Raw genomic sequence first — 26,212 nt, 5'->3', positions numbered from 1 at the left:
GTGGCACAGTTAGTTCCTGATATGTTTATTATTATTCCCACTATTTGGTGACTGTGAATGCACACTGTCAAGTCTCATGTAAAATTATCTACGGTGGTCCAAAATTTACATTGACCATTGTGCATTGTATGACGATCAGTTATTTCCACATGCCACATACTCATTTCTACATTTTATACTGCTGTGTATTTTATGTTTTTTTCTTGTGATAAAGATCATTTTTATTCAAATTTGATTGGATTTATTTCCGGGTAGTTTGATAAGCATTAGGCATTAATAATCTACTGACCCATATAGTGCGCCCTCTGGTTCAGCTATATGAGCTAGCGATACCTACAGGATCGGAGGAGCTCGATAGCACTGAACCTGGCTGGAATTAGGAACAAACATCACTTAGGAGAGATCTTGTAAGTCCTGCGACTACAAAAGTAAAAATTCCTCCCTTCTTGAGAACAGCGAGGATTATTAATGACATTTAAGTTACCACATTGCTCATTTTTACACCAAATTAAAAAGGTTGGTTTGGGACGTTAAGACTGATGACCGATCACTGGGGATGAGACACCAGGCACCTGCACCGATCAGTTGTGCCCAGGGCTGCCACCAGCCGGTACTGTTTACTTGCGGAGCTGCACAGCTAAGTCAACTGTATAGGGCCACAGCTGGGTACCTCATATCTGCCCCCTATATGAATCAAAAAGGGATGGATGTGCAGTACCCAGCCACGACCACTATTCTAGCAACAGAGAGGAGTAGTTCGGGCTGGTGGCAGCGTCGGGAACAGTTGATAGGCGGGGGTGCCAACCCCTTTAAGAAAATAACACTTTACATCCTGTTGGTCACATGCTGTACACCACTTGCATTAATGATCCATCTAATCACTGGCCTAAGCAGTCACATGATGTACAGGTCAGCCAATGATGGGCAGCAGCGGTATAGTGAAAGCTATACTGACCACTTATAGAAATGGCGGCACTATAATGAAGGGGATTAGGAGGGAGGGCAGCATATTAGTTTTTCCAAGACCAGCACACATGCAGGTATTAGGTCACCTGTGGCAGCTTCTTGTGTGATAGTGGCACAGCAAACAGTAACACCCCAGGAGGCACAGGGATGCCACAACTGCCCAGGTATGGCACAGGGCTATCACAATTGGCCGGGAAAAGGGATGCCACATCTGAATAGGTATGGCACATGGATACACAGGCAGGGCACAGGGATGCCACAACTGCCCAGGCAAGGCACATGGATACACAGGCAGGGCACATGGATACACAGGCAGGGCACAGGGATACACAGGCAGGGCACAGGGATACACAGGCAAGGCACATGGATACACAGGCAGGGCACAGGGATACACAGGCAGGGCACAGGGATACACAGGCAGGGCACAGGGATACACAGGCAGGGCACAGGGATACACAGGCAGGGCACAGGGATACACAGGCAGGGCACAGGGATACACAGGCAGGGCACAGGGATGCCACATCTGAACAGGTATGGCACAGGGATGCCCGCGGCTGCAGAGGCAGGGCACATGGATGCACAGGATGGCATAGGGATGCCCGCGGCTGCACAGGCAGGGCACAGGGATGGCCAGGCAGGGCACCGCCATGAGCCAGCGCAGCTTTGCCCAATCTGTGACCTTCCAGTGATAGGCGTGCGCGGATTACCGGGCTCGGTGCGCACTCGGTGTTCGGGCCCAGCACACGCCCCTGTCAGCCCCGGCCTCGTTCAGTATCAGTGCCCCGGTCACACACGCCATGGCCGCGCCCCCACCGGAGGACTCACCTGGCCGCAGCGGCTCGGTCAGGGTCAGCACAAGCAGAAAGAGGACAAGGAAGGTGCCGCTGTCCGGTTTGGGCACCATTTATCCTCCGTTCATCCTCCCGCCAGAGCAACGAAAACCGGACACTCGCCGCAGGAGGGGAGCGTAGCGGGCGCCGGTCCCGGGCCTATGAGGCGTCACCGTACAGTATAGCAGAGCGCTGCTCCTCCTGGAGGACGCACGTCCCCTGATCCTATTCCGTAACGGGTAATGCACCGCTGCTCCGATCTCCGGGAACAAGATGGCGGCCTCCGTCCCCTCACAACAAACAGAACGCAGTACAGCCAATCACAGCGCCCCGGGGGCGGGCTCTACGGTGGGTCACGTGAGCCGGAACTCACCGGAGTGTGGGCGGGATAATGGAGCTGCGGTCGATACTGTGCACGACTATCGCGACCTTGCAGTGTGTAGAAGTCGAGGTAAAGAGAATGATCATGAATAAATCATGTGTCCGGTGCTAAGCTCCGGTCTGTGACTGGTATAAATAAGGAATAACGTTTGGAACTCCATTCTAAGTCTGAACTGGGTGCAAAAACCTAAAAAAACATCACTATGGGGAGATAAGGTATGCACACCAGTGACTATGGAAGGGCAGTAATGCAGATTCCATTTTTCACATTTTTTCCAGTTTTTCGTTTGTGAACCCTCCCCAACCACACCTATTGCCAATCCATATCATACGCATATATAGCCTGGGTCTCAGCTTCCCATACACGGTAAGTTTTTTAACTGCATGAGAGGACACACACAAGCTAGGGACCCCAACGTAGAGAAATACTTTGGCGTAGTGTTGGGGCTCTTCTGCATTGATCAATTCAGTAGCTAAATTTCTCTTGATTCATATATTCATGGCAGTAATGCAGGTTCCATTTTTCCCATTTCATTCTTACATATAGCTATTGTATTTTTCATGTCAGTATTCACACAGCAGTTTCTGCTATCTCATGTATTCCCCTTCCATAGTCACTGGTGTGCATACCTTATCTCCCCATTGTGACTGGTATCATGGCAGGACGGAAGAACAGCCACAAAGTATCAGTCTGAGGTAAACGCCGACTTCTGGCTCTTATCTGGTGAAAAAAACATAATAAAACCAGGAAAATGGCGGCCCCGTAACAGAAGTCACCTCAGCTATAACAACAAAGTCTGTTCCCACAAAAATACATGGACCTAACTTACCTCAGCCGCCTGAGACCCATAGCAACCAATCACTGCTCTGCTTTCATTTTCTAAACAACTGTTAGAATAAAAGCTGCCCTGTGATTGGTTCTTTTAGACAGTATTGGTAAATGTGCCCCATTGTACAAACAACTATAGGGGAATAAGGCCGGGGTCACGTGTATTGCTCGTACATGGCGCCAACATAGTCCGCACTCTGCATTCAAATTTGAGGCCTATTTGTGTTTTGACCAGTCTTGTTACTTGCTCTTATTTTGAAGTCCATTTTCTACTTGTCTATTACTTTCTCTTGGACATTCTGTTTGCCGCACAAAATGTGGTAAAACCACAAAGCCTGGCGTGTAAAGGCCGGCCGAGTGCAGCTATACATGGTACTACTTCCCTAGCAGTCATTCCTCTGTGCATCCAAATATAATGGAAGGCCAATGCGTATACTAGAAATAAAATTCAGGTGCATTTGGCAAGTAGGGATGCCAGAAGATAAGATGGCGTTTACAGCCAATATTGGGGTGAAGATAGTACAGTAGTTTCCACAGACAAGCAAAAGATCGACTTTTACCCAGTGATTACCCAGCATCTACCCTAAATTCAGCTTTTAAAAATGCAGGAATGATGAGGGTGTAATCAGATTCAGAGGAACATTTGCCCCTTAGGCAATTATTATTCAAAATATCATACGGAAACACTGGGGAATTCTTCTGGCTTATCCTGATATTAAGGATGTACTCTGATAGACCAGCTACCACATACAAGAAGGGGCAATCAGTTCTAGGTGGACTAGTCCACAGTTTTAATAAAAAGCTCAAACCAAGCACATAGCTTGATTGGAGGATTTAAAGAATGTACAAATATGGTGAGTGTAGTTTTTGTTGCTGTATTAAGACCTTTTTAAAGAAAACTTGTCACATCTCAAAACACTATTATCCTTCAGTTATGGGGTTAAAGAAAACCTCTCAGGTGTAATTTGCACCCAGAACCATGAGCGGTTCTGGGTGCATATTGCTAATTCCTGCCTAACTGTCCCTGTATACACTAGCATAGATAAAGAGATCTTTAGAAAAAATATTTCTAAAGATCTTATATCGTATGCTAATGAGTGCAGGGACTAGTCCCCTGGGCATCAGTTCCCCTTGCCAGTCGGCTTCATTAGCATGTTAGTACGCCCCTGTGGGCATGCTATCAGGATGATCTCACTCACTTCTCCGCCACTATCGCCGCCCAACGGGGGATTTCGGCTCAGTGTATAAGACCCCGGAGTTTCGGTCATGTGCACTATGAAGCCAGGTATACATGTCCTGGCTTGAAACTGAAATAGTGCGCATAACCCAAATTCCAAGGTCATTGCACTGAGCTGAAATCCAGCGTCGGGCGGCGATGGCAGCGGAGAGGTGAGTGAGATCATCCTCTGATGCTGCGTATTCATTAGCATGTTAGCACCAGGGCTGTGGAGTCGGAGTCCATTTTGGTGGAGTCGGTATAAAATATATAATAAATTGGGGACAGTAGTTCAATGCAGAATGTGCTGAATATATAGGCATTTGGGAAAGTTTTGAAATTTCCTATAAATGGTAGTTCTATTCCTCATCTAAGGCTACATTCACACACAGTATTTTTGCTGAGGTTTTTGAGGATACGTTTTTCAGCTGCAAAAGCAGATCAGCTTTTTAAAAAACCGCATCACCTGAAAGGTTTTTGAGATCATAGATAATGTTTTCAAATGTATGGAAAACCCTCAGGTAACCCTAAAGGAAGGCTAATGGACACAGGTGGCTGAATTGAAGGAATTGCTTAATCACCCATTTACCGTGACTAAAAAATTACAAGCTGAGGATTTAACTCCTGGCATTTTCATAAAGGAGTGGAAGAACTTGCTATTTTGCCTGTCCCAAAGAGGAGGTTTAATCGCAGATGGCATTTCTGCTTCAATGAAACGGAGAGAGACACAGCTATTGGAAAATAAAATTCTTCTGGCAGCTGTTTATGTGGACGCAAGTCATCGTATACTGCTTGATGATCAACAGCTTACTAAAGGAAAAGAAGCTTTGAGTGAGGTAGCATTTAGGATGAGCGGCTACAGGACTGCCAGGCGCAAGAGGACTTGGGGCCTGACAGTGCTACTGCTGCCATATCTTCATCCTCATCAGATGAGGAGTTTAACTTTGACAAGTATTTGGATGATATGGAGCAGGAAAGCGCCACAAGGAAAAAGATTTCACTCCGTCTCCTATAGCAGCAGATTGACCAGATTTCAGTAACATTTTTCACTTGCTCTCAAAGAAATAGAAAAATTCAACCGTTCATCAAAACTGACTGTGCATGAGGCAATTCCTTTATACCCGGAAATTGTAAGAGATGTCGCCCATGTGGTTACGGCTTTGCCTCCAACCCAAGTTAGTGTAGAGAGGTTGTTCTCTAGCCTTAAAATTATTAGGTCAGATTTGAGGTCATTTGGGAAGGAGAATCTGATGGAAGCAATTCTATTTCTTAGAACAAATTCATAGACTGCACAAATGTTATTTAGTATGTTTTTGTTGAAAACTGTTTTTTGCCACTTACATAGTTTATTACATATATATATATATATATATATATATATATATACGTATATGTAATCTATATTACATGGTGTATTACATATTTTCAATTTATTACATTTTTTTTGTGTTCTAAAGTTGTATTCCAATAAATATATTTTATCTAAATATCTTGATTGTATCCTAAAAAAGATTAAATGTCTGATGTTCACATTGTACTACAATACATTTTTCACTTAAATATAAGCAATATATGTGGGAGTCGTGGAGTCGGTGCAAGGGAAATTGAGTCGGAGTTGCAGGTTTGGCTTACTGACTCCACAGGCCTGGTTAGCACACCCACAGAGGCGTACTAACATGCTAATGGAGCTGACTGGCAAGGGAAGCAACGCCCAGGGAACTAGTCCCCACACTCATTAGCATACGATATAAGATCTTTAGAAATACTGTGGGAAGCTACAGTTCATTAAGGCCCCTTTCGCACATCATTTTTTTTTTTCCATCAGTCACAATCCGTTTTGTGACTAATAGGACGACGATTTGCAACGGATCCGTCACACTTTTTTCATGCCAAAGGTTATTTGCAAATGAAAACCTATATCACCCCATCAAGAGAGAGACACTTTTTCTAACCATCAGGGAATTTACACATCTGAGCATGCTCAGTTAAAAAAAACTTATCTGTTGACGGAATCCGTCATTTGACGGTTTACGACGGATCCTGCGCCCATAGGCAACCATTCTAACAAACGACAGATAGCGACAAATCTGTCGCTGTCCGTTTTTCCGACGCAAACAAAAAACGTTACTGTAGAAGTCATCTCCGTCCGACAGACAAAAATTTTTATGACGGCTCCGTCGAGGAACGGATGGCCCTCCATCGCAATCAGTCGCTAATACAAGTCAATGAGAAAAACTCATTAGCATAAGATAAAGAAATCTTTAGAATAAGTATTTCTAAAGATCTTTAATCTATGCTAGTGTATACAGGGACAGTTAGGCAGGGATTAGCAATATGCACCAAGAACTGCTCGTGGTTCTCGTTGCATGTTGCACCTGACAGGTTCCCTTTAAGCTCTAGTGAACTCCATGCCCAAGACAGTTAATACAGTGCTTGAAAATAATGGGGGCCTCACAAAATAATTGACACTTTGGGTACAATTTAGCCACTTAGGGGTTTATTCACTTTTGTTTGCTGTGTTTTTGCATTATGATGTCATTCGAGTTGTGTGACATCATTCTAGAACACTTGCAAGAAGTAGGAAAATAAGCAATTATAGCTGAGAGGGACAAGATAACATCTCGGCCCACCTTTAATCTGTCATGGATGACTTTGAAGTACTGAAAAGGAGAGGATACAAAATTGGCATCAGTTTAGGTCAGGGCTCATATGCAAAAGTCAAGGCAGCATTCTCCATAGAACTGAACAATACTGTTGCTGTGAAGATCATTGATCGTAAAAAAGCCCCACCAGATTTTTTGCAGAAGTTCCTTCCTCGTGAAATGGAAATCCTACCTATTATGAATCATCATTGTATTGTAAAGACATATGAAATCTTTGAGACTTCCATGGGCAAGGTCTACATTGTAATGGAGCTGGGTGCCCAAGGTGATTTGTTGGAATTCATCAAGAAGAGAGGACCAATGCCAGAAGATGTGGCACGCAAACTCTTTCATCAACTTGCCACAGCTATAAAATACTGCCATGATTTAAATATCGTCCACAGAGATCTGAAGTGTGAAAATATTCTATTGGATACACAGTTCAATATTAAACTCTCAGACTTTGGCTTTGCAAGACAATTAGAGGATTACAACAAGTCGGTGCTCAGCAAAACATTTTGTGGATCAGCAGCTTATGCTGCGCCAGAGGTCCTGCAAGGAATACCATATGAGCCCAAGGTCTATGATATCTGGAGCCTTGGTGTGATACTGTTTATAATGGTCTCTGGCTCGATGCCCTATGATGATTCCAACATAAAGAAGATGTTACGCGTACAAAAGAAACAACAAATTGATTTCCCAAGATCTAGATATTTTTCAAGTGAATGTAAAGACATCATTTACCGAATGCTTGAGCCAGATGTAAAGCAACGTCATACCATTGATGAAATTTTGAACCATAAATGGCTGAAACCCATCTCAAAAGCTAAAGATTCAGACAATACACCACGAAGTAAAAGGGATGTGAAGCTTGAGGACCAGACTACTGTTTCCAAGCAAGAATCCGAAAACCCAGATAAAGCTGTGGTGACAGATCTTTGAAAAGGCTCGTGCAGGAAGATGAGGACAGGACAGCATAAAACAAGCACATCAAATCAAGCAGTCTATGCAAATGTCATTTCCGATTCCTGTTATGTGATCTGATTAATGCTATGTTGCTCATTAAGAATGCAAACGAAAGTATGTCTTCCTGAAGCTTTTGTTATTGTTGTCATTTTACAAAGGGAAACAAACTAGATAGCAAGCTATCACCTAGCCATGGAATCAGATGGTAAATTGCTGGAGGTCCAATGCTTTGACCATCAGCAATCCAGAGATGGGTTCTGTAGTGCCCCCTTGAAATGCAGTGATGGCCATGCATGTGCCCCACTACTCAATTCAGTGTTAATGGAAGTGTACTTGGCTATATCGCATAGGCGGCAAGTACAAGAGGTGGTACACATTCTCCACCAGTACTCCATTTAGGCAGACAATACAGACAGAGCCTGATTCTCTGAATAGGTGACGTCCAAGTAGTAGAAAGACAGCGTTCAGAAAGTCATCATCAATCCTATCTTGATACAAATCCTTTAATGGAAAGTTCAGTTTTCCAATATATGGGAGCTTCCTAACAGCATGATATCCAACTAACCTGGCTCTGGTTAGGAGAATTATATTTTGGTAGAACTAAAATGAAAACTGAAAAGAACAAATGCAAACCCTAAGGTTTAGAGATGTTACGTGATCATCTAAAGCAGGACCACCTGGTATTCTCTATGATGGCCTAATGGTCAGTCCGACCAAGATCCCCCTATTGGGAAATACATTATGGGATTTATCATGGCCACATCACACTCCCAGCCACACAAACATGTTAGCACAGTGTAGTTATTCTTCATACGGTGCTGTCCACAACAATAACATTACTATAGAAGCTTTTTCTGTGGGTGCAAGGTATCAGAACAAATCAATAATCCTATCTGCCAAACTTGGCATTTAGAGAGTATTTCAGTTCATACAAGTTCTCTCTTCTGCACTTGATAGCTGATAATAGTTTAGTCCCAGAGAATGGTAAACCCATGCTGATTCAGCAATTATCACTTTTCCAGTTTACAGAAGCAATTTATGTATTTTACTGATCTCTATAGCGCCATTAATTCCCACAGCGCTTTACATACAACATCATAATCATCGCCCTCTTTTGGGCTCACAATCTAAATTCCTCACCAGGGAGGAAACCCATGCAAACACTAAAGCTGGGTTCACACATAGCGACAACGACATTGCTGTTACGTCACCATTTTCTGTGACGCAACAGCGACCTTGTAAGTCGCTGTTATGATCACTGCTTAGCTGTCAAACACAGCAGAAGCAGCAACGATCATAACGACACGCGTCGCTGTGCTACATGTGCAGGGAGCCGCGCACACTGCTTAGCGCTGGCTCCCTGCACTCCTAGCTACAGTACACATCGGGTTAATTACCCGATGTGTACTGCAGCTACATGTGCAGGGAGCCGGCACTGGCAGCGAGAGCGGCGGACGCTGGTAACGAAGGTAAATATCGGGTAACCAGGGAAAGGTCTTCCCTTGGTTACCCTGGTTACAGCTTACCGCAGCTGCCGGCTCCTGCTCGCTTCATTTCGTCGCTGTCACACACAGCGATGTGTGCGTCACAGCGGGAGAGCAACGACCAAAAAATGAAGCTGGACATTCAGCAACGACCGGCGACCTCACAGCAGGGGCCAGGTCGTTGCTGGATGTCACACACAGCGACGGGACGTCGCTGTAACGTCACAGAAAACGGTGATGTAGCAGCGACGTCGTCGTCACTGTGTGTGACACCACACTTAGGCTACTTTCACACCTCCGGTTTTAGCAGTGCGGCTAAATCCGGCTCTAAAACCTATGCAACGGATGCGGCGAAAAAACTGCATCCTTTGCATTCGTTTTTACATGCGGCCCGTCCGTTTTTTGCCGGTTGCGGCACGCTACTGAGCATGCGCAGTGCAAAAAAACGCATCCGGCGTCCTTAGGCATGCATTGGAAAAAGCGCCGCATCAGCAGGATGCGGCGCGATGCAGTTTTTTTCGCCGGACAAAAAACCATGCCAGGCAACGTTCCATCCGGCTGACGCATCGGCTAAATATGCCGCATCCGGCAAAAACCGGACCGAACGCAAGGCCATGCGGCACAATCCGGCACTAATAAAAGTCTATGCGGAAAAAACGCAACCGGCGGCAAAAAAAAAAAAAAAGGGTTGCGTTTTTTCTGCGAAGAGCCGGATTGTGCCGCACAACAAAAACCGAATGTGTGAAAGCAGCCTTAGAGAACATACCAATGTATGATATCCTCCTTTAATGAAGTAATCTGTTCCTACTGCTTTAAGGCCCCGTCACACACAGAGATAAATCTTTGGCAGATCTGTGGTTCCAGTGAAATCATGGACATATTGTTCCATTTGTACACAGCCACAAACCTGGCACTGATTGTCCACAATTTCACTGCAACCACAGATCTGCCGCAGATTTATCTCTGTGTGTGACAGGGCCTTTAGAGTATGCTTAAAAAAAAAAACACTATATTGTTCCAGAGATGTGGGCCTTTATATTTGGTTTGACAAATATAATTTTTATGGTCGTTCACATGGCTCACTAGGGGGATGTCTTTAAGCTGCACTACGTAATTACCCTGTGAGTAATCGCCTCCTTGAAAAAACCATAAAAATAAACATAATGGGAGCGCAAAGAAAAAAAAGGCCCTGCTCTCTGGATTAGTATGGCGGTCTAAAAATAAATAAATAATGGGGAGCAGCAGGACATAGGAACACTTTTTACCCTTTGACATGTATTTTTTTTCATTATGGGCTTGAAGGGAACCTGTCACCAGTTTTTTAGTGTATGAGGTAATATCACCACCTTCCTTACCACCTGTGCTACATTCTAAAAAGTGGTATTGTTCTTAATGGGGTGTTCTCAAATTTAAAAAAAAAAAAGTTATCCCTTATCTATATGCTAGTGGATACATTACAATCACCGTCTGAGAAGAGTGGGTCTGAAGAGCCCTGGCCAACTGGAGTAGACGTTGATCACGCGTACTGCTGCTCTGCTCATTCATTAGTGGGCACCAGAGATTGCAGAGCACAGCATTTAGCTGATCTTCAGCGCTCCTTATTAGAATAAGTGGAGAAGCTGTGAGCATGATCAACCTCCACTCCATTCAACCAGGGCACTTCATAGTCCCGGTTCTCTGGATTGGTGAAGGCCACAGTGATCAGAAAGCTATCCAGAGACAGAGTCCTTGAATCCAGCTGTAGAATACTTACTAGGTTTGTTGCTGTAGTTTTGCAAAAACCACTATTTTATCTGCTATTTCACTTTGTTTTGCCCTATCCCCACCTATGACTGACAGCTCCTCTGCCTACATTGTACATAAATAGTCAATCAAGTGTGCAAGGCAGTGATAGCCAGAACTCATGAATATCAACATCTACATATGAAACACTCATCACTGAGAGGACTATCAAAGCTGCAGCAGGTACAACAGGAAGCCCAATCAAATGATCCATTGTTCAAAGCAGGCTTTCTTCCTCTATTCAGATTTTTTTTTAAAAAAAAAAAAAAAAAGGCGCTATCCAGCATTATTTTTTCCCTTAGGAATGGTTGGTTATGAAATAAACTAATGTTCACTCAGCTCCTGATACCTCAATGTACCCAGCACAGGCTGCTGTAATCAGGTGCTGAAATAGCGTGTGATTAGGCAAACATCTGATGACACATTGTTCCAGGGAACTGACTGCTGCAACCAAACACATATTTCAATGTTCCTGTGGCATCTGGAAATTGCAGCCTTTGATTACCGAGCTTATGCTCACCACCAGACCACCCAGTGCTGGATCCATGGGGGACACAATAGGAGAGTAAACCACTGTTGTTTTAGAACAGCCCATGGCTAAGGCTGCTTTCACACTACATTTTTTTAACACGCGTCATGAACGTTTTTTTTTTTAACGCAAAAACGGATCCAGTGCAAATGCGTTTTCATTTCAATGCATTTGCAATGGACTCGCGTCAACATGCGTTCACCTGCGTTATAGTAAGGATCCAGCGACTTGCAGTTTTTTAACTTTTTTCAAAAACGCTACTTGTTGCGTTTTTGAGCTGCGTCCAAATACTGCAAATTGCTGGATCCTGACTAAACAGCATGTGAACGCTGGCATTCTGATAGACAGGATCCTGCTTCTTCTACTGAGCATGCCCAGAAACAAGCCTCGCGTGATCAGTCCCTCTCTCCACCTCCCTCCCTCCCTCCCACTCTCTCTCTCTCTCTCTCTCTCTCCCCCGCCTGAGAGCAGAGGACGCTCGTAACCAAGGTAAATATCGGGTAACCATGGGCTTAGTTACCCGATGTTGATCTTGGTTACGTGTGCAGGGAGCAGGCAGCCCGGCTCCTAGCAGCTGCAGACGCTCGTAACCAATGTAAATATCGGGTATCCAAGCAAGTTACCCGATGTTTACCTTGGTTACGAGCCTCCGCAGCTGTCAGATGTCGGCTCCCAGTCTTTCACATTCAGTTCCCCTCACTCCCGATCACATGACTCCAATGCCTGCCCATAAACTTAAAGTGACAGGATCCTGCAAAATAACACATGCGTTAACATGCGTTTTTCTTTGCAAAAACAGGATCCGCTTTTGCAGCAAAAACGTTCGACGCATGTTAAAAAAAAACGTAGTGTGAAAGCAGCCTAAGGAAGAAAAATGTAATGCTTGCCAACCTCTTTAAGGCTGTGTCCACATTGCGTTTTTATGCGCAGAAAATCTGCACATAAAAACACGTTTTGGCTGAAAAAACACGCATTTTTTATTCCATTTGCACATTTTTTCACATGCTTTCTTTTGTCCGTTATGTTGTCATTGCGACCGTGGGGGGTTCAGGCAAGGTACTCCCGCAGTCGCCGGCTGATCTTACAGCTGACCAGACTCTCACTGCCCAGAGCGGTGCCTGCGCCGCTTCTGGCAGTTTAAGGCTATGTGCGCACGTTGCGTAAATTCATGCAGTTACGCTGCGCTTTGCAGCGCAGCGTAACTGCATGCGTCCTGCGTCCCCTGCACAGTCTATGGAGATTGTGCAGGGGCCGTGCGCACGTGGCGTCTCAGAGCGCAGCGCTTCGGCTACTGCCGAAGCGCTGCGCAAAAAGAAGTGACATGTCACTTCTTTCCTGCGCTTTGCCGGCAGCTCCTGCTCTGTCTATGGCAGGAGCTGCAGGCAGAGCGCATGGAATCGGCGCTCACTACGGACATTTCTGCAGCGATCTAAAGCGCACATGTGCTCTTCAGATCGCTGCAGAAATTTCTGCAGGGCTAGTACGCAACGTGCGCACATAGCCTAACACCCTGAATTCTGCGACCAGTGAGATCACAGCATACAGGAGGCAGGGAGAGAAATCACAACTCTCCGTGGCGATCGGGTACCCTGTAATGTGATCACAAGGACTCAAATCACTGCCATGGTAACCCTGGGTCATTACCATGACGACCCGGGGTTACTGATGTACGGATCACCTCACAGACAAGGGCACCTATGTCACTGGAGTTCTCTGCAACCATTTCCTCATATCGTGGTCTGCAGGAAACCCCGGTGATCCGCCGGCATGAACTCGATTCACCTTGTGACGTCACTGGGGTTCCCAGCAGACCGCGAGATGAAGAAATTGCTGGAGAACTCCAGGGACAAAAAAAAAAGAAAACACACAAAGGCACACACAAAATAAGTAACGTGGGCACAGCAAGTCATGATTTTAAGACTTTGCTGGGATGCTTTACTTCAATTGATAACAAAAAAAAAAACTCTAAAAGAACCATAAGAAAACGCACTGTGGGCACATGGCCTAAGCCGTACTTTGGCTCCATACATTTGGAAAGCTCCCAACATATACAACAAACCTATCTATATTACTCTAATTATGCAAAGTGCCAGTTAAGTGTCCTTTTGGCATACACTTGTAGGGTATAAGTCAGTATACTTTTTTTTTCTTCTTACTGTACGTAAAAGTACAGTTCACTACACTATTATGCAGACGCACATCCCTCATACAGCAGCGTTAACATCTCTCTGGTCAATAAAAATGAATAAGTGGTGAATTACAAAGAAACTCATACAGAGAAGAAAACATTTTTATGTTCACAGAATATAAAAATTTGCAGAATGCAAAAACGAATACTGCACAAACATTAAAGATTAACGGTCACTTAAAATTTCAATGTAATAAATCATTAGTACACATGATAATAAGCAACCTTAATCTACACTACTCACAAAAAGTTCAGGCTATGTGGCGGAGTGTGGGGTAGGTGGAGCCGAGCGAGGCCATGGTGCTGAGGACGTCAGTCCCGGGGACTGCATGGCTGGGGACAGGTTAGTGTGCGTGTGTGTGTGTGTGTGTGTGTGTGTGTTGCGGGAGGGGAGGGGGCAGAGCCGAGTGGGGGAAGTGTCGGCTCCCTGCACACGTAGCCAGGGTAAATATCGGGTAACTAAGCAAAGCACTTTGCTTGGTTACCCGATATTTACCTTGGTTACCAACGTAAACCGCTTAGCGCTGGCTCCTTGCCCATGTAGCCAGGGTAAATATCGGGTAACTAAGCAAAGCTAAGGATTCCGCTGCTCAAAAAATGTTACACTCTGCATTCCTGCCGCCCGACGGTCAGTCGTTCCACGACTGATCAGTCGGGCGGAGGATGCAACGCAGCATCATCAGTCACAATCCGCCACTCATACAAGTATGTGGGAACAACTGAATCCGCCAAACATATTCCATTGTTTACCAGAGCCGCGGATTGTGACTGATACAAATTGACGGAAATGTGAACCTAGCCTAACAAGGCGCTTAATGGCAAAATTCACACCAGGTGTTTGATCCATAAATCACCCAATACATTTCGGGGGGGGGTCACATTTTGACATCATGAGGCCAAGACGACACCTCTAACAAGTGATCAGCAGTACCTTGCCATTGTGAGGCTTCAAGCAGGATGTTCTCAGATGGAAGTGGCTACCGAGTGTCACACAGTGTCATCAGCAGGTTGCAACATAGATAGTCAGACTGGAAGAGTCACAAAAAGGCATAGAAGTGGACGTCCTTTGGCCACATCCAACACTGACGACCACTTCATTGTGAACAATGCCCTTCAAAACCGGATGATTAATACCACACAACTCAAGGCACATTTAAGGGAGGTGAGAGGCATCCAAGTTTCACAAGAGAACATTCAAAACAGTTTACATTAGCATGGTCTGCGTGCCAGACAACCTGAAATGTACCTGACCACCTTACCAGGCACAGGCATCATCATCTTTCTGAACAAGGGTCCAGTGGGCCTCAGTGCTGTTCACTGATGAAAGTCGATCTACGCTTAGCAAAAATGTTAGCCGCCAATGATGTTGGAGATGTGAAGGAGAGCCTTATGCATCAGCCAGTGTTGTCACCAGCTAAGCCTTTGGTGGTGGTGGTGGTTTTAGTATGGCCAGGTGTGTAGTCAATACAGAACTACCCTACACTTTGTGAATGGTACAGTGACAAGCCCCTACTGTGTGAATAACCTCGTTAATCCAGTCATTGTGCCTCTGCATGAACAACACATGCCGAATTTCACCTTCATGGATAAATATGCTCCAGCTCATCGAGGTCACAGCATTCGGGAATGTCTGCTGGTAACTGCAGTACCTCAAATGGAGTATCCTGTACTTTCTCCAGACCTGAATCCTACAGGAAACTTATGGGATCAGCTGAGTCCCCATGTAGAGGCTCATACCTCTGTAGCCCAGAACCTCAATGACCTGAGGTCCACCCTTCAAGAAGATTGGGATACCATGCCTCAGAAGACAATACTCTACTTGTAATCAGCATGAGATGTCGTTGTCAAGCTGCAATTGGTGCTCAAGGCACATGACAAGTTATTGAGACATTGACATTTTTATGGAGTGGGGGATATACCCATCACTATTGTTGGCTTTTGTTTCAATAGTTTGCGATGAGGAAATCACCATTGCATAATCCTATGTAAATACCCTACTTTCATGATAAAAATATCCATGTGAACGTTTTTACATTTAAAGATAAATTTCACCCAAAAGCCAGGTATCCCTAACTTTTTCTGAGTAGCGTATTTTAGACAAATGTGCTTCTTTCTCTGCCAGAATTGATCAGTCATGAAAAGTCTCCATTTTGAGTTAACATCTGTATTTAGTGAAGACTTTCCCATTACTGAGATAGATGACTGTTAGTATTGATGAGATTCTATGATGGGATGAGGGAGGAGCTAGATGAAGAGCCATCTACCATCTCCTATCTCAGTAATGGGAAAGTCTTCGCTGAATATCAATTTTAACTCAGAATTGAGAATTTTGATAATGACTGATCAATTCTGGCAGAGAAAGAAGCAGATTTGTCTAAGGCTACTTTCACACATCAGTTTTTTGCCATCAGGTTCAATCCGGAAAAAAACGGGTAAAACGGATCCAGTACCGCATCCGTTTTTTCCCCATAGACTTGCATTGTTACCGGATTGTACCGGATGGCTTTGCGGTGCATCCGTTTTTTTCCGGATGCGGCAAAATAAATAAATGCGGCGGCCGGAGGCAACGTAGCTTGCAACGTTTTTTTGTCCGGCAAAAAAAACGCATCGCGCCGGATCCGGCGCGATACGGCGTGTTTTACAATAGAAGCCTATGGACGCCGGATCCGGCGTAATGCGGTAAAAAACGGATGCGGCCGCCGGATCCGTTTTTGTTAACTGCGCATGCACCAATGTAATTAACAAAACGGATCCAGCCAAAAACCGGACGAAAAGGATGCAAAAACGGATGCAAACCGTATCCACCGGATCCGTTTTTTTAACGGATCCGGCATAACGGATCCGTTAAAAAAACGGATCCGGTGGATACGGTTTTCACTTTTTTTTCAGGATCCGTTGGATCAGGAAAAAAAAGGACTGTGCCTGAATACAGAAAACTGATGTGTGAAAGTAGCCTAAGATAAGATGTATTATAAAGTTGCTAATCTCCACGCCTACTATTTATTAAATAAAAATTACTCTGAGCAATTAAATAATTCCAAAACAGTTACATTTACACAACCAGTTGCTATTAAATTAGCAGTTCCATCATCTCTCTCTTTATAGAGAGTAATATTCATAGTCTGGTAACACAATCTTCCATATCCATTGCTTGGTCCAGAATGGCAAGACAGCACCCAGTCATTGTTCCGATTTCCCTCCAAACACTCAAAAGAAGTCTGATGCTTTCCTTCGCTTTGGTAAGTGTAGTAAATTATCAGTAATGGAGGTGGGATCAGGAGCTGTCGGAGTCTGTAAAGCAGCCCCTGGAGTGGGGGTAATGGTAGGTGTTAGGCGTGAGCCTCCTGGGGTTTTATAGACATGGGAGCCGCTGTGAGCAGGAGATGGCGTATAGCTGGCCCGCAGAGCTTTATCTGTGTATTTACTTGATGTTCTATTCACCAAACGCTGAAGAGCAGGGGACATGGATGGATTGAGGCCTTTGGGTGTCAAGCTGTGGACAAACAAATATTAGAAATTAATGCCAGAACAAGGACAATCAAAAGCTGAACTTGTAACCACAAATAAAACATGTTAACACTAGGCTGTACTTACCTGGCCAGGTTCTCCGTTACCCTCCTTAAAGCCTCCTGTTTATTCGCCCTATTTTTTGCAGCAGCTTCATTCGCCATTTTTAGACCCAATCGTTCTCTGCGACCTGGCTCCAGGATCTGCAACACAGCGTCAACTTCCATCAAAAGGATGAACTATTAATTACACACTTATTGGGTCACCTAATAGAATAGATGATAACTGGCTGACCAGTGGGAACCAAACTAATGGGAATTCTGACCAATGCCCCATATGAATAGAGCTGGTGTGCATACACATCCAACAGGTCAAACATATGTGGAGGAAATCAGGTTTACATCTTCACCATTTACAGGGATTCTTAACTGTAAGATGAGTGATATGATATAACTGTCACACAGTGTTATGATGGCCAATTCACTGAACAAGTTCAAAGGTGTCCTGGGTGTCTTTCTAGAACAATATAACACTACAGTGGAAAAAAAAATCTTACTTAGGCTGCTTTCACACTACGTTTTTTTAACATGCGTCATGAACGCTTTTTTGCTGCAAAAGCGGATCCTGCTTTTACAGCAAAAAAACGCATGCAAACGCATGTGTTATTTTGCAGGATCCTGTCACTTTAAGTTTATGGGCGGGCATTGGAGTCATGTGATCAGGAGTGAGGGGAACTGAACGTGAAAGACTGGGAGCCGACATCTAACAACTGTGGAGGCTCGTAACCAAGGTAAACATCGGGTAAATTGCTTGGATACGCGAGATTTACATTGGTTACGAGCGTCTGCAGCTGCTAGGAGCTGGCTGCCTGCTCCCTGCACACATAACCAAGATAAACATCGGGTAACTAAGACCACGGTTACCCGATGTTTACCTTGGTTACGAGCATCCTCCGCTCTCAGGCGGGGGAGAGGGAGGGGGAGGGAGGGAGGTGGAGAGAGAGACTGATCACGCGAGGCTGGTTTCTGTGCATGCTCAGTAGAGCAAGCAGGACCCTGTCTATCATCATGCCAGCGTTCACATGCGTTTGCGTGCTGTTTAGTCAGGATCCTGCAATTTGCAGTATTTGGACGCAGCTCAAAAACGCTACAAGTAGCGTTTTTGAAAAAAGTTAAAAAACTGCAAGTCACTGGATCCTTACTATAACGCACGCAAACGCAGGTGAACGCATGTTGACGCGAGTCCATTGCAAATGCATTGAAATGAAAACGCATTTGCACTGGATCAGTTTTTGCGTTAAAAAAAAACGTTCATGACGGATGTTAAAAAAAACGTAGTGTGAAAGCAGCCATACCGGTAATGTTTTTTTCCAGGACCCACGACAGCACCACCAGAGAGAGGTCCGCCCATCTTAGGACATGAAACCCACTAAAATAAAAGGACAGCTCCTCTCTTCCGCATCAGTTCAGTTACAGAGCAGAGAGAAATACCAGAAATCATAATAATGGAAACAATATTAACACCTCCACCATAGAAAATAATACACCTGTAAGACTGTGGATACCAAAAAGCCCAGAAGGGTGCAATATGAAAGTGGTGGGAAGTGGTGGCGCTGTCATGGGTTCTGGAAAAAAACATTACCAGTAACTAAGATTTTTTTTTTTTCTCTTCACCATGACAGCGCCACCAGAGAGATTCTGAAGACAAACAACATTAGGGAGGGACCACAGCCTGTAGAACCCTTCTACCGAAAGTCAAATCCACAGCGGCAGACAAGTCTAAAGGCCCCGTCACACTAAGCAACATCGCTAGCAACATCGCTGGTAACGAACAACTTTTGTGACGTTGCTAGCGATGTTGCTGTGTGTGACATCCAGCAACAACCTGGCCCCTGCTGTGAGGTCGTTGGTTGTTGCTGAATGTCCTGGGCCATTGTTTAGTTGTTGCTGTCCTGCTGTGAAGCACAGATCGCTGTGTGTGACAGCGAGACAGCAACAACTAATGTGCAGTGAGCAGGGAGCCAGCTTCTGCTGAGGCTGGTAACTAATGTAAACATCGGGTAACCAAGAAGCCCTGTCCTTGGTTACCCGATATTTACCTTTGATACCAGCCTCCTCCGCTCTCATTGCCTGTGCTGCCGGCTCCTGCTCTGTGCACATGTAGCTGCAGCACACATCAGGTAATTAACCCGATGTGTGCTGTAACTAGGAGAGCAAGGAGCCAGCACTAAGCAGTGTGCGCTGCTCCCTGCTCTGTGCACATTTAGCTGCAGCACACATCAGGCAATTAACCCGATGTGTGCTGTAACTAGGAGAGCAAGGAGCCAGCACTAAGCAGTGTGCGCTGCTCCCTGCTCTGTGCACATTTAGCTGCAGCACACATCAGGCAATTAACCTGATGTGTGCTGTAAGTAGGAGAGCAAGGAGCCAGCGCTCAGTGTGCGCGGCTCCCTGCTCTGTGCACATTTAGCTGCAGCACACATCGGGTTAATTAACCTGATGTGTGCTGTAACTAGGAGACTGGGGGCTGGTCACTGGTTGCTGGTGAGCTCACCAGCAACTCGTGTAGCCACGCTCCAGCGATCCCTGCCAGGTCAGGTTGCTGGTGGGATCGCTGGAGCGTCGCAGTGTGACAGCTCACCAGCAACCTCCTAGCAACTTACCAGCGATCCCTATCGTTGTTGGGATCGCTGGTAAGTTGCTTAGTGTGACTGGACCTTAATCGATAGTGATTAAAAAGGTCGTCGGAGAGGACCAGGTTGCTGCCTTACAGATTTGTTCCAAGGGCATATCCGCCCTCTCGGCCCAGGTCGCCACCCATCTGGTAGAATGAGCAGTAATACCCTGCGGGACTGGCCTGTTCTGGGCTAAATAAGTTGCTTTAATTACCTCCTTGACCCACCTAGCTAGCGATCCCTTAGAAGCTGAACAACCCTTCCTAGGACCCTGGAAGCAAACGAACAAGGCCTGGCTCTTTCTCCAAGACTTTGTGGCCGCTAGGTAATGCAGCAAAGACCTCCTGACGTCTAAAGTGTGCAGCCTCTCTTCCTTGGGATTCTTGGTGTAGAACAGAAGGAGGGTAGGACAATCTCCTGAGATCCGTGAAAAGATCTAGCTACCTTAGGCAAATAAGCAGGATTAGTACAAAGGATTACTCGGTCATCCAAAATCTGCATATAAGGGGGACTTAGGGTACCTTCACACTTAGCGATGCAGCAGCGATCCGACCAGCGATCTGACCTGGTCAGGATCGCTGCTGCATCGCTACATGGTCGCTGGTGAGCTGTCAAACAGGCAGATCTCACCAGCGACCAGTGACCAGCCCCCAGCCAGCAGCGACGTGCAAGCGACGTTGCACTTGCACGGAGCCGCCGTCTGGAAGCTGCGGAGACTGGTAACTAAGGTAAACATCGGGTATGGTTACCCGATGTTTACATTAGTTACCAGTGTGAGCAGGGAGCAGGGAGCCGCGCACACTAAGCGCTGGCTCCTTGCTCTCCTAGCTACAGTACACATCGGGTTAATTAACCCGATGTGTAATGCAGCTACATGTGCAGAGAGCAGGGAGCCGCGCACACTGAGCGCTGGCTCCTTGCTCTCCTAGCTGCTGTACACATCGGGTTAATTAACCCGATGTGTACAGCAGCTACATGTGCAGAGAGCCGGAGCCGGCAGCACAGGCAGCGTGAGAGCTGCTGGTAACTAAGGTAAATATCGGGTAACCACCTTGGTTACCCGATGTTTATCTTGGATACAGCTTACCTCAGCTGTCAGATGCCGGCTCCTGCTCCCTGCTCGCTTCATTTGTCGCTCTCTTGCTGTCACACACAGCGATCTGTGTGTCACAGCAGGAGAGCGGCTTTGAAGAAAACGAACCAGGGCTGTGTGTAACGAGCAGCGATCTCGCAGCAGGGGCCAGATCGCTGCTCAGTGTCACACACAGCGAGATCGCTAATGAGGTCACTGCTGCGTCACAAAAAGCGTGACTCAGCAGCGATCTCGGCAGCGAGCTCGCTGTGTGTGAAGCACCCCTTACAGAAAGGGCCTGAAGATCACTCAGGCTATGTGCGCACGTTGCGTACTAGCCCTGCAGATATTTCTGCAGCGATCTGAAGAGCACATGTGCGCTTTAGATCGCTGCAGAAATGTCCGTAGTGAGCGCCGATTCCATGCGCTCTGCCTGCAGCTCCTGCCATAGACAGAGCAGGAGCTGCCGGCAAAGCGCAGGAAAGAAGTGACATGTCACTTCTTTTTGCGCAGCGCTTCGGCAGTAGCCGAAGCGCTGCGCTCTTAGACGCCACGTGCGCACGGCCCCTGCACAATCTCCATAGATTGTGCAGGGGACGCTGGACGCATGCAGTTACGCTGCGCTACAAAGCGCAGCGTAACTGCATGTTTTTACGCAACGTGCGCACATAGCCTCACTCTCTGAGCAGAAGTTAACTAGCAAGGCAACCTTTAGTGTCAGGGATCTAACTGTAGGTTGAGAAAGGGGTTCAAATGGGGGCCCTGTTAAAGAATCCAGAACTAGATTTAGATCCCAGGGGGAAAAATTAAACAGGGAACTGGTCTAGCTCTCTGACAAGAGGAGATAAACCTCTTTACTTATCTATTACCTGCCAAATCAGAATTGTAGAGCGCACCTTAAGGCCCAGTCACACACAACGACTTACCAGCGATCCTGAAAACGATGCGACCTGATAGGGATTGCAGGTAAGTCGCAGGTGAGATGTCACACAGTCAGATCTTACCAGCGATGCAGGAACAATACAGGTCGCAGTAGCGACCTTATAACAATCTCAGCAGTCACTGTGACCCTGTCACACAGTGTCAAACACAGCGATGTGTCCTGCCCAGCAGGACATCGCCTTTGAAGAAAATGGCCTGGACCATTCTGGAACGACTAGCGATCTCACAGCAGGGGCCTGATCGCTGGTAGATGTCATACATAAGATCGCTAACGGGATCACTACTGTGTCACAGAAACCGTAACTCAGCTGCGATCTCGCTAGCGATCTCGTTATGTGTGATGGTACCTTAAGGCTATGTGCGCACTTACCGGATTTTGCCGCGGATTTTTTGCGGTTTTGCTGCATGTTTCGCTGCAGAAAATGTTCATAACATCTCTGCAGTGAATCACCAGCAAAACCTATGGGAAAAAAAAATCCTGTGCGCACTAGGCGGATTTTGACAGCTGCATGTTTTGCTGCGGGATTCCCGCAGCAAAAACAATTGCATGTCAATTCTTTTCCGTACGTCGCTGCGGGATTTCACTCCATTGACTCCAATGTAATCGTGAAATCCCGCAGGGAATAACGCAGGCAGCAAATTCTGTGCGGTTCACTGCGTATTCCTGCGTTATTCCCTGCGGTATTTCGCGGTTTACCTCCGGTAATGTACATCGCTTGCCTGCGGTTTTGCAGGGAAGTGATGTCATTACAGGAAGTGGAAGCCGTGCAGAGAGTAAACACACACAGATCACAGACACAGAACACAGACACAGAACACAGACACATAGAAAGCAAACGGAAATATAGAAAACAAAACACGTGGGCTCCGCTGTATATTTACCGTCCAGCCGAGGTAAACACACAGCGGCGGCCCGGTATTCTCAGGCTGGGGAGGGAGAGGGGCAGAGTTAATGTCCCACGCCTCACTCTCCCTCCCGCAGCCGAGAATATCAGCCGCAGCTGCCCCGGCACTGTCGCATGCATTATGCGGCAGTACCGGCGTGTCCCCGGCTCTTCCTGCCGCCGTGTAGCAGTGGCAGGCAAGGTAATACAAGGGGTTAATGGGGGTGGATCACCGCCATTAACTCCAGGCTTGATCATGGCAGCGTCTATGTGACAGCTGACATGATCAACCCGTAAGTAAAGTGAAAAAAGACACAGAAAAATCCTTTATTTTAAATAAAGCACAAACAAGCCTCGTTCACCCTTTTATTAACCCCACCCGAAACAAAGCTCCGGCGTAATCCACAGGTCCTGCGAGGCTTGCATCCAGCCGCGACTGACACACAGCGCTGAATGAATGCAGCCTCGCAGCAGACAGCAGAGGTAATTACCGGTCATTTCCCACGGCCGGTAATGTGAACTCACTGCCGACCGTGGGAAATGCAGCGATCTGTCCTCTATCTATCCCTCTATCCATCTATCTATCTATCCCTCTATCTATTCTTCTGTCTCTTTATCTATCTATTATCTAAGAAGGAAATGATTTTTTTTTTTTTTTAATGTGCTTTATTGCATTGAATGCAATAAGCACATGTACCAACCCGCACGCGGCAAAACCGCAAACAATACCGCGGTAAAACCGCAAACCGCATGCGGTTTTCGGGTGCGGTTTGCCGCGGTTTTTTACCGCGGGTGCGGTAATCTTTGAGAGTATACGGAATTTTCTCAAAAAAATTCCATTTCCCAGTGCGCACATAGCCTAAGGCCGCCAACTGAACCTTCAAGGTTCTCACTGACAGGCCCAACTCTAGACCCCTCTGAAGAAATTCCAGAATGGCATCCACCGGGGCCTCTCCCACTGGACTGAAGAGGACAGGTATTTCCTCCACACTCTCCCATATATCTTGGTGGTAGCCGGCTTTCTACTAAGTAAGAGTGTGGAAATCAAATTGTTGAAAAATCCACGACCCTCTAACAGTCACCTCTCAAATTTCAAGCCGTCAAATGAAGGCCCAAAATTTGAGAGTGAAGGGGAGGGCCCTTGGAGATGAGGTCTTGTCTCTCTGGGAGGATTCAAAGATTTGATACTGACATCCTTCGGAGCCAGTAAAACCAACGCCTCCTGGGCCAAAAGGGAGCGATCAGAAGTAAACTTGCTCTGTCCTCCTGGGCCTTCTTCAAGACTGCTGGAAGCAGGAGACCAGTCCACCATGAAATCTTAAAATCATCTACCTCCCAGGCCGTCAAACACGCAAATGTGTGCTGCACAGTGGGAGACCAACGATCAAAAAATGGTCCTGATCGCTGTGTCAAAATCAGCGACCTCGCAGCAGGGGCCCGCTCGCTGCTGCTTGTCACACACAGCGATGTCGCTGGCGAGGTCGCTGATACGTCACAAAACCTGTGACGTTTCAGCGATCTCGATAGCGATCTCGCTATGTGTGACAGGAGCTTTAGACTGGGAGTCCCTTGGCCATCCCTGCAACACAACGATCGTCTTGCTGAATTGGACAAAGCCGCCGACTTAGCTGATAGCTGTAAGGTATTGGCGGATGCATCGGCTAAAAAAGCTGCAGCCTGTTTAGCCCGAGGTATGGCAGTGAGGATCTGATCGCAAGGAGCATCTTCCTAGATCTGGTCTGCTAACTGTTGTAGCCAGACCATTAAAGACCTGGCCACACAAGTACCTGCGACTGCCAGTCTAAGTGCTCCTACAGACGTTCTCCAGGCTGATCTGAGATAGGTGTCAGCCCTCCTGTCCAGTTGATCTTTCAAATTACCAAGATCCTCAAAATGGCAGAGAGGACAGTTTTGTGGTCTTGGCTACCGCCACATCAATCTTAGGACAATGATCCCATAGGGAAGAATCCTTTTCTTGAAAGGGATATTTCTTCCGAAACAAAGAGGGAGGTTAAGCCCTCCTATGAGGTCTTTTCCACTGTTCTTCCACTAATTTCTTAAATTTTTTTCATGATCAGGAAAGGAACATCGCTTTTTATGTTCCAATCCTCTCAACATAAAATTCTCCAAAGACTCCAGCCTTCACTAGGTGGTTAACGTCGGCTGTCGGAAAGCACGGCTGCCCCCCACATCGTCCTCAGAAGATGAAGAGGAACTTGAGGCTGAATCTGAGGTCTCTTGCGACTCCCGGTCCTGTACTTGGGTCTTGCTGGAGGTTTTTGTAAGAACAGGCAGTGAAAACCCTTTCAGGGACTCCCTGACTTTTGCTCCTATTACTTCTTTAAGACTGGAAGCAAAGTCCGGAAGCTCTTCGGCTATTGTTCTCTGGATACAACAACTACATAATTTCTTCTGGCTCTCAGAAGTCAAGGGGGATCTACACAAGGGACATTCCCTGTTCTTAAGTTTTGCTGTTCCCTTCCTAGGTCTATCCTAAAGGACACTGGAAGAGAAAATAGAGAAAGATAATTCCCATTAATGGGAATACAAACAGAGGTCACTTACCACCCGCAGTCTCATACGGTAACGGGTCAGTAGGACGAGTGGTGTTCTAGAGACTCCTGCGTGTATCCATCGACCTTTGGACAGGTTGCACACCACTGGAATGACTACCTCTGCTCCCTCGGCGCTGCAACCGCTTCTGCTGCTCCAGGATCTTCTCCTGATGTTCCTCCATGGTAGACACGGAGGAGGGAAAAAACATCCATACTCCTCCTTTATTCCAGTGGAGCAGTAGCGGTGGGCAAGGCCAACTTCCCGTTTACTGTGCACGCGCAGAGGCGACTTACGGTTCTGGCTGACGTCACATCCCCCGCCAGCACCTGGAACGTCACCCAGCATGAACCATTGCAGAGAACAGCCACCAAGAACAGAACCAAGCAGGGACGCAGGCATGGGCAGACACGTTGTTGGGTGTGCTGACTTACAGGGACAGCACACGGGCGCAGAGCAGGAACACAGACCCGGAGGATGACAGGGCGATTCCTGCAGGGACAGCCACGGGGCGCCGAGCAAGAACGAAGCCTGGAACTTCATCTGAAGCACTCACTGCAGGGTCAGTCACCGGACGCCGAGCAGGCATGCCAGACCCACAGGGGGAAAAAAAAAAGTTCATCACTGTGCCCCATCCTCCAAGGGGAAAAAAAAAAAATCACCCTCGGGAAAATTTCAGCGCTGAGGCCGGGGATGCAGCCAATCCTCGAGTCAGTGCTCAACCCCAGGATTCGCCTTCCTTCACTGTGGCAGTGCCAAAGCTCTTC

The 26,212-nt window shown here is 46.5% G+C and overlaps 3 protein-coding genes across 4 annotated transcripts in view; 1 reads left to right on the top strand and 2 right to left on the bottom strand.

The window, feature by feature from the left end:
• The window catches only part of DGCR2 (DiGeorge syndrome critical region gene 2), a 122,816-nt gene extending 120,716 nt beyond the window's left edge, over positions 1-2,100 (bottom strand). Inside the window, exon 1 of one of the 2 annotated variants that reach the window (XM_075321329.1) lies at positions 1,792-2,100. In XM_075321329.1, the coding sequence (XP_075177444.1) occupies positions 1,792-1,870 (79 nt within the window). In that variant the 5' untranslated portion in view covers positions 1,871-2,100. The remainder of the gene's footprint in view (positions 1-1,791) is intronic. The other variant, XM_075321339.1, reaches the window with a different exon arrangement.
• A 4,693-nt stretch (positions 2,101-6,793) lies between these two features.
• On the top strand, positions 6,794-7,935 carry TSSK2 (testis specific serine kinase 2). Its single transcript, XM_075341790.1, has one exon. The coding sequence runs from the start codon at positions 6,865-6,867 to the stop codon at positions 7,804-7,806; it is 942 nt and encodes a 313-aa protein (XP_075197905.1). The 5' UTR covers positions 6,794-6,864; the 3' UTR covers positions 7,807-7,935.
• Positions 7,936-16,691: 8,756 nt separating this feature from the next.
• The window catches only part of ESS2 (ess-2 spliceosome associated protein), a 28,818-nt gene continuing 19,297 nt past the window's right edge, over positions 16,692-26,212 (bottom strand). Inside the window, exons 9-10 of the mRNA XM_075341789.1 lie at positions 17,408-17,523; positions 16,692-17,306 (exon numbers count right to left, since the gene is read on the bottom strand). Coding sequence (XP_075197904.1) covers positions 17,021-17,306; positions 17,408-17,523 — 402 coding nt within the window. The 3' untranslated portion in view covers positions 16,692-17,020. The remainder of the gene's footprint in view (positions 17,307-17,407; positions 17,524-26,212) is intronic.

This window comes from Anomaloglossus baeobatrachus, chromosome 1 (genome assembly GCF_048569485.1).
Source record: "Anomaloglossus baeobatrachus isolate aAnoBae1 chromosome 1, aAnoBae1.hap1, whole genome shotgun sequence".
NCBI lineage: Eukaryota > Metazoa > Chordata > Amphibia > Anura > Aromobatidae > Anomaloglossus > Anomaloglossus baeobatrachus.
This window is presented reverse-complemented; position numbering and strand designations above follow the sequence as displayed.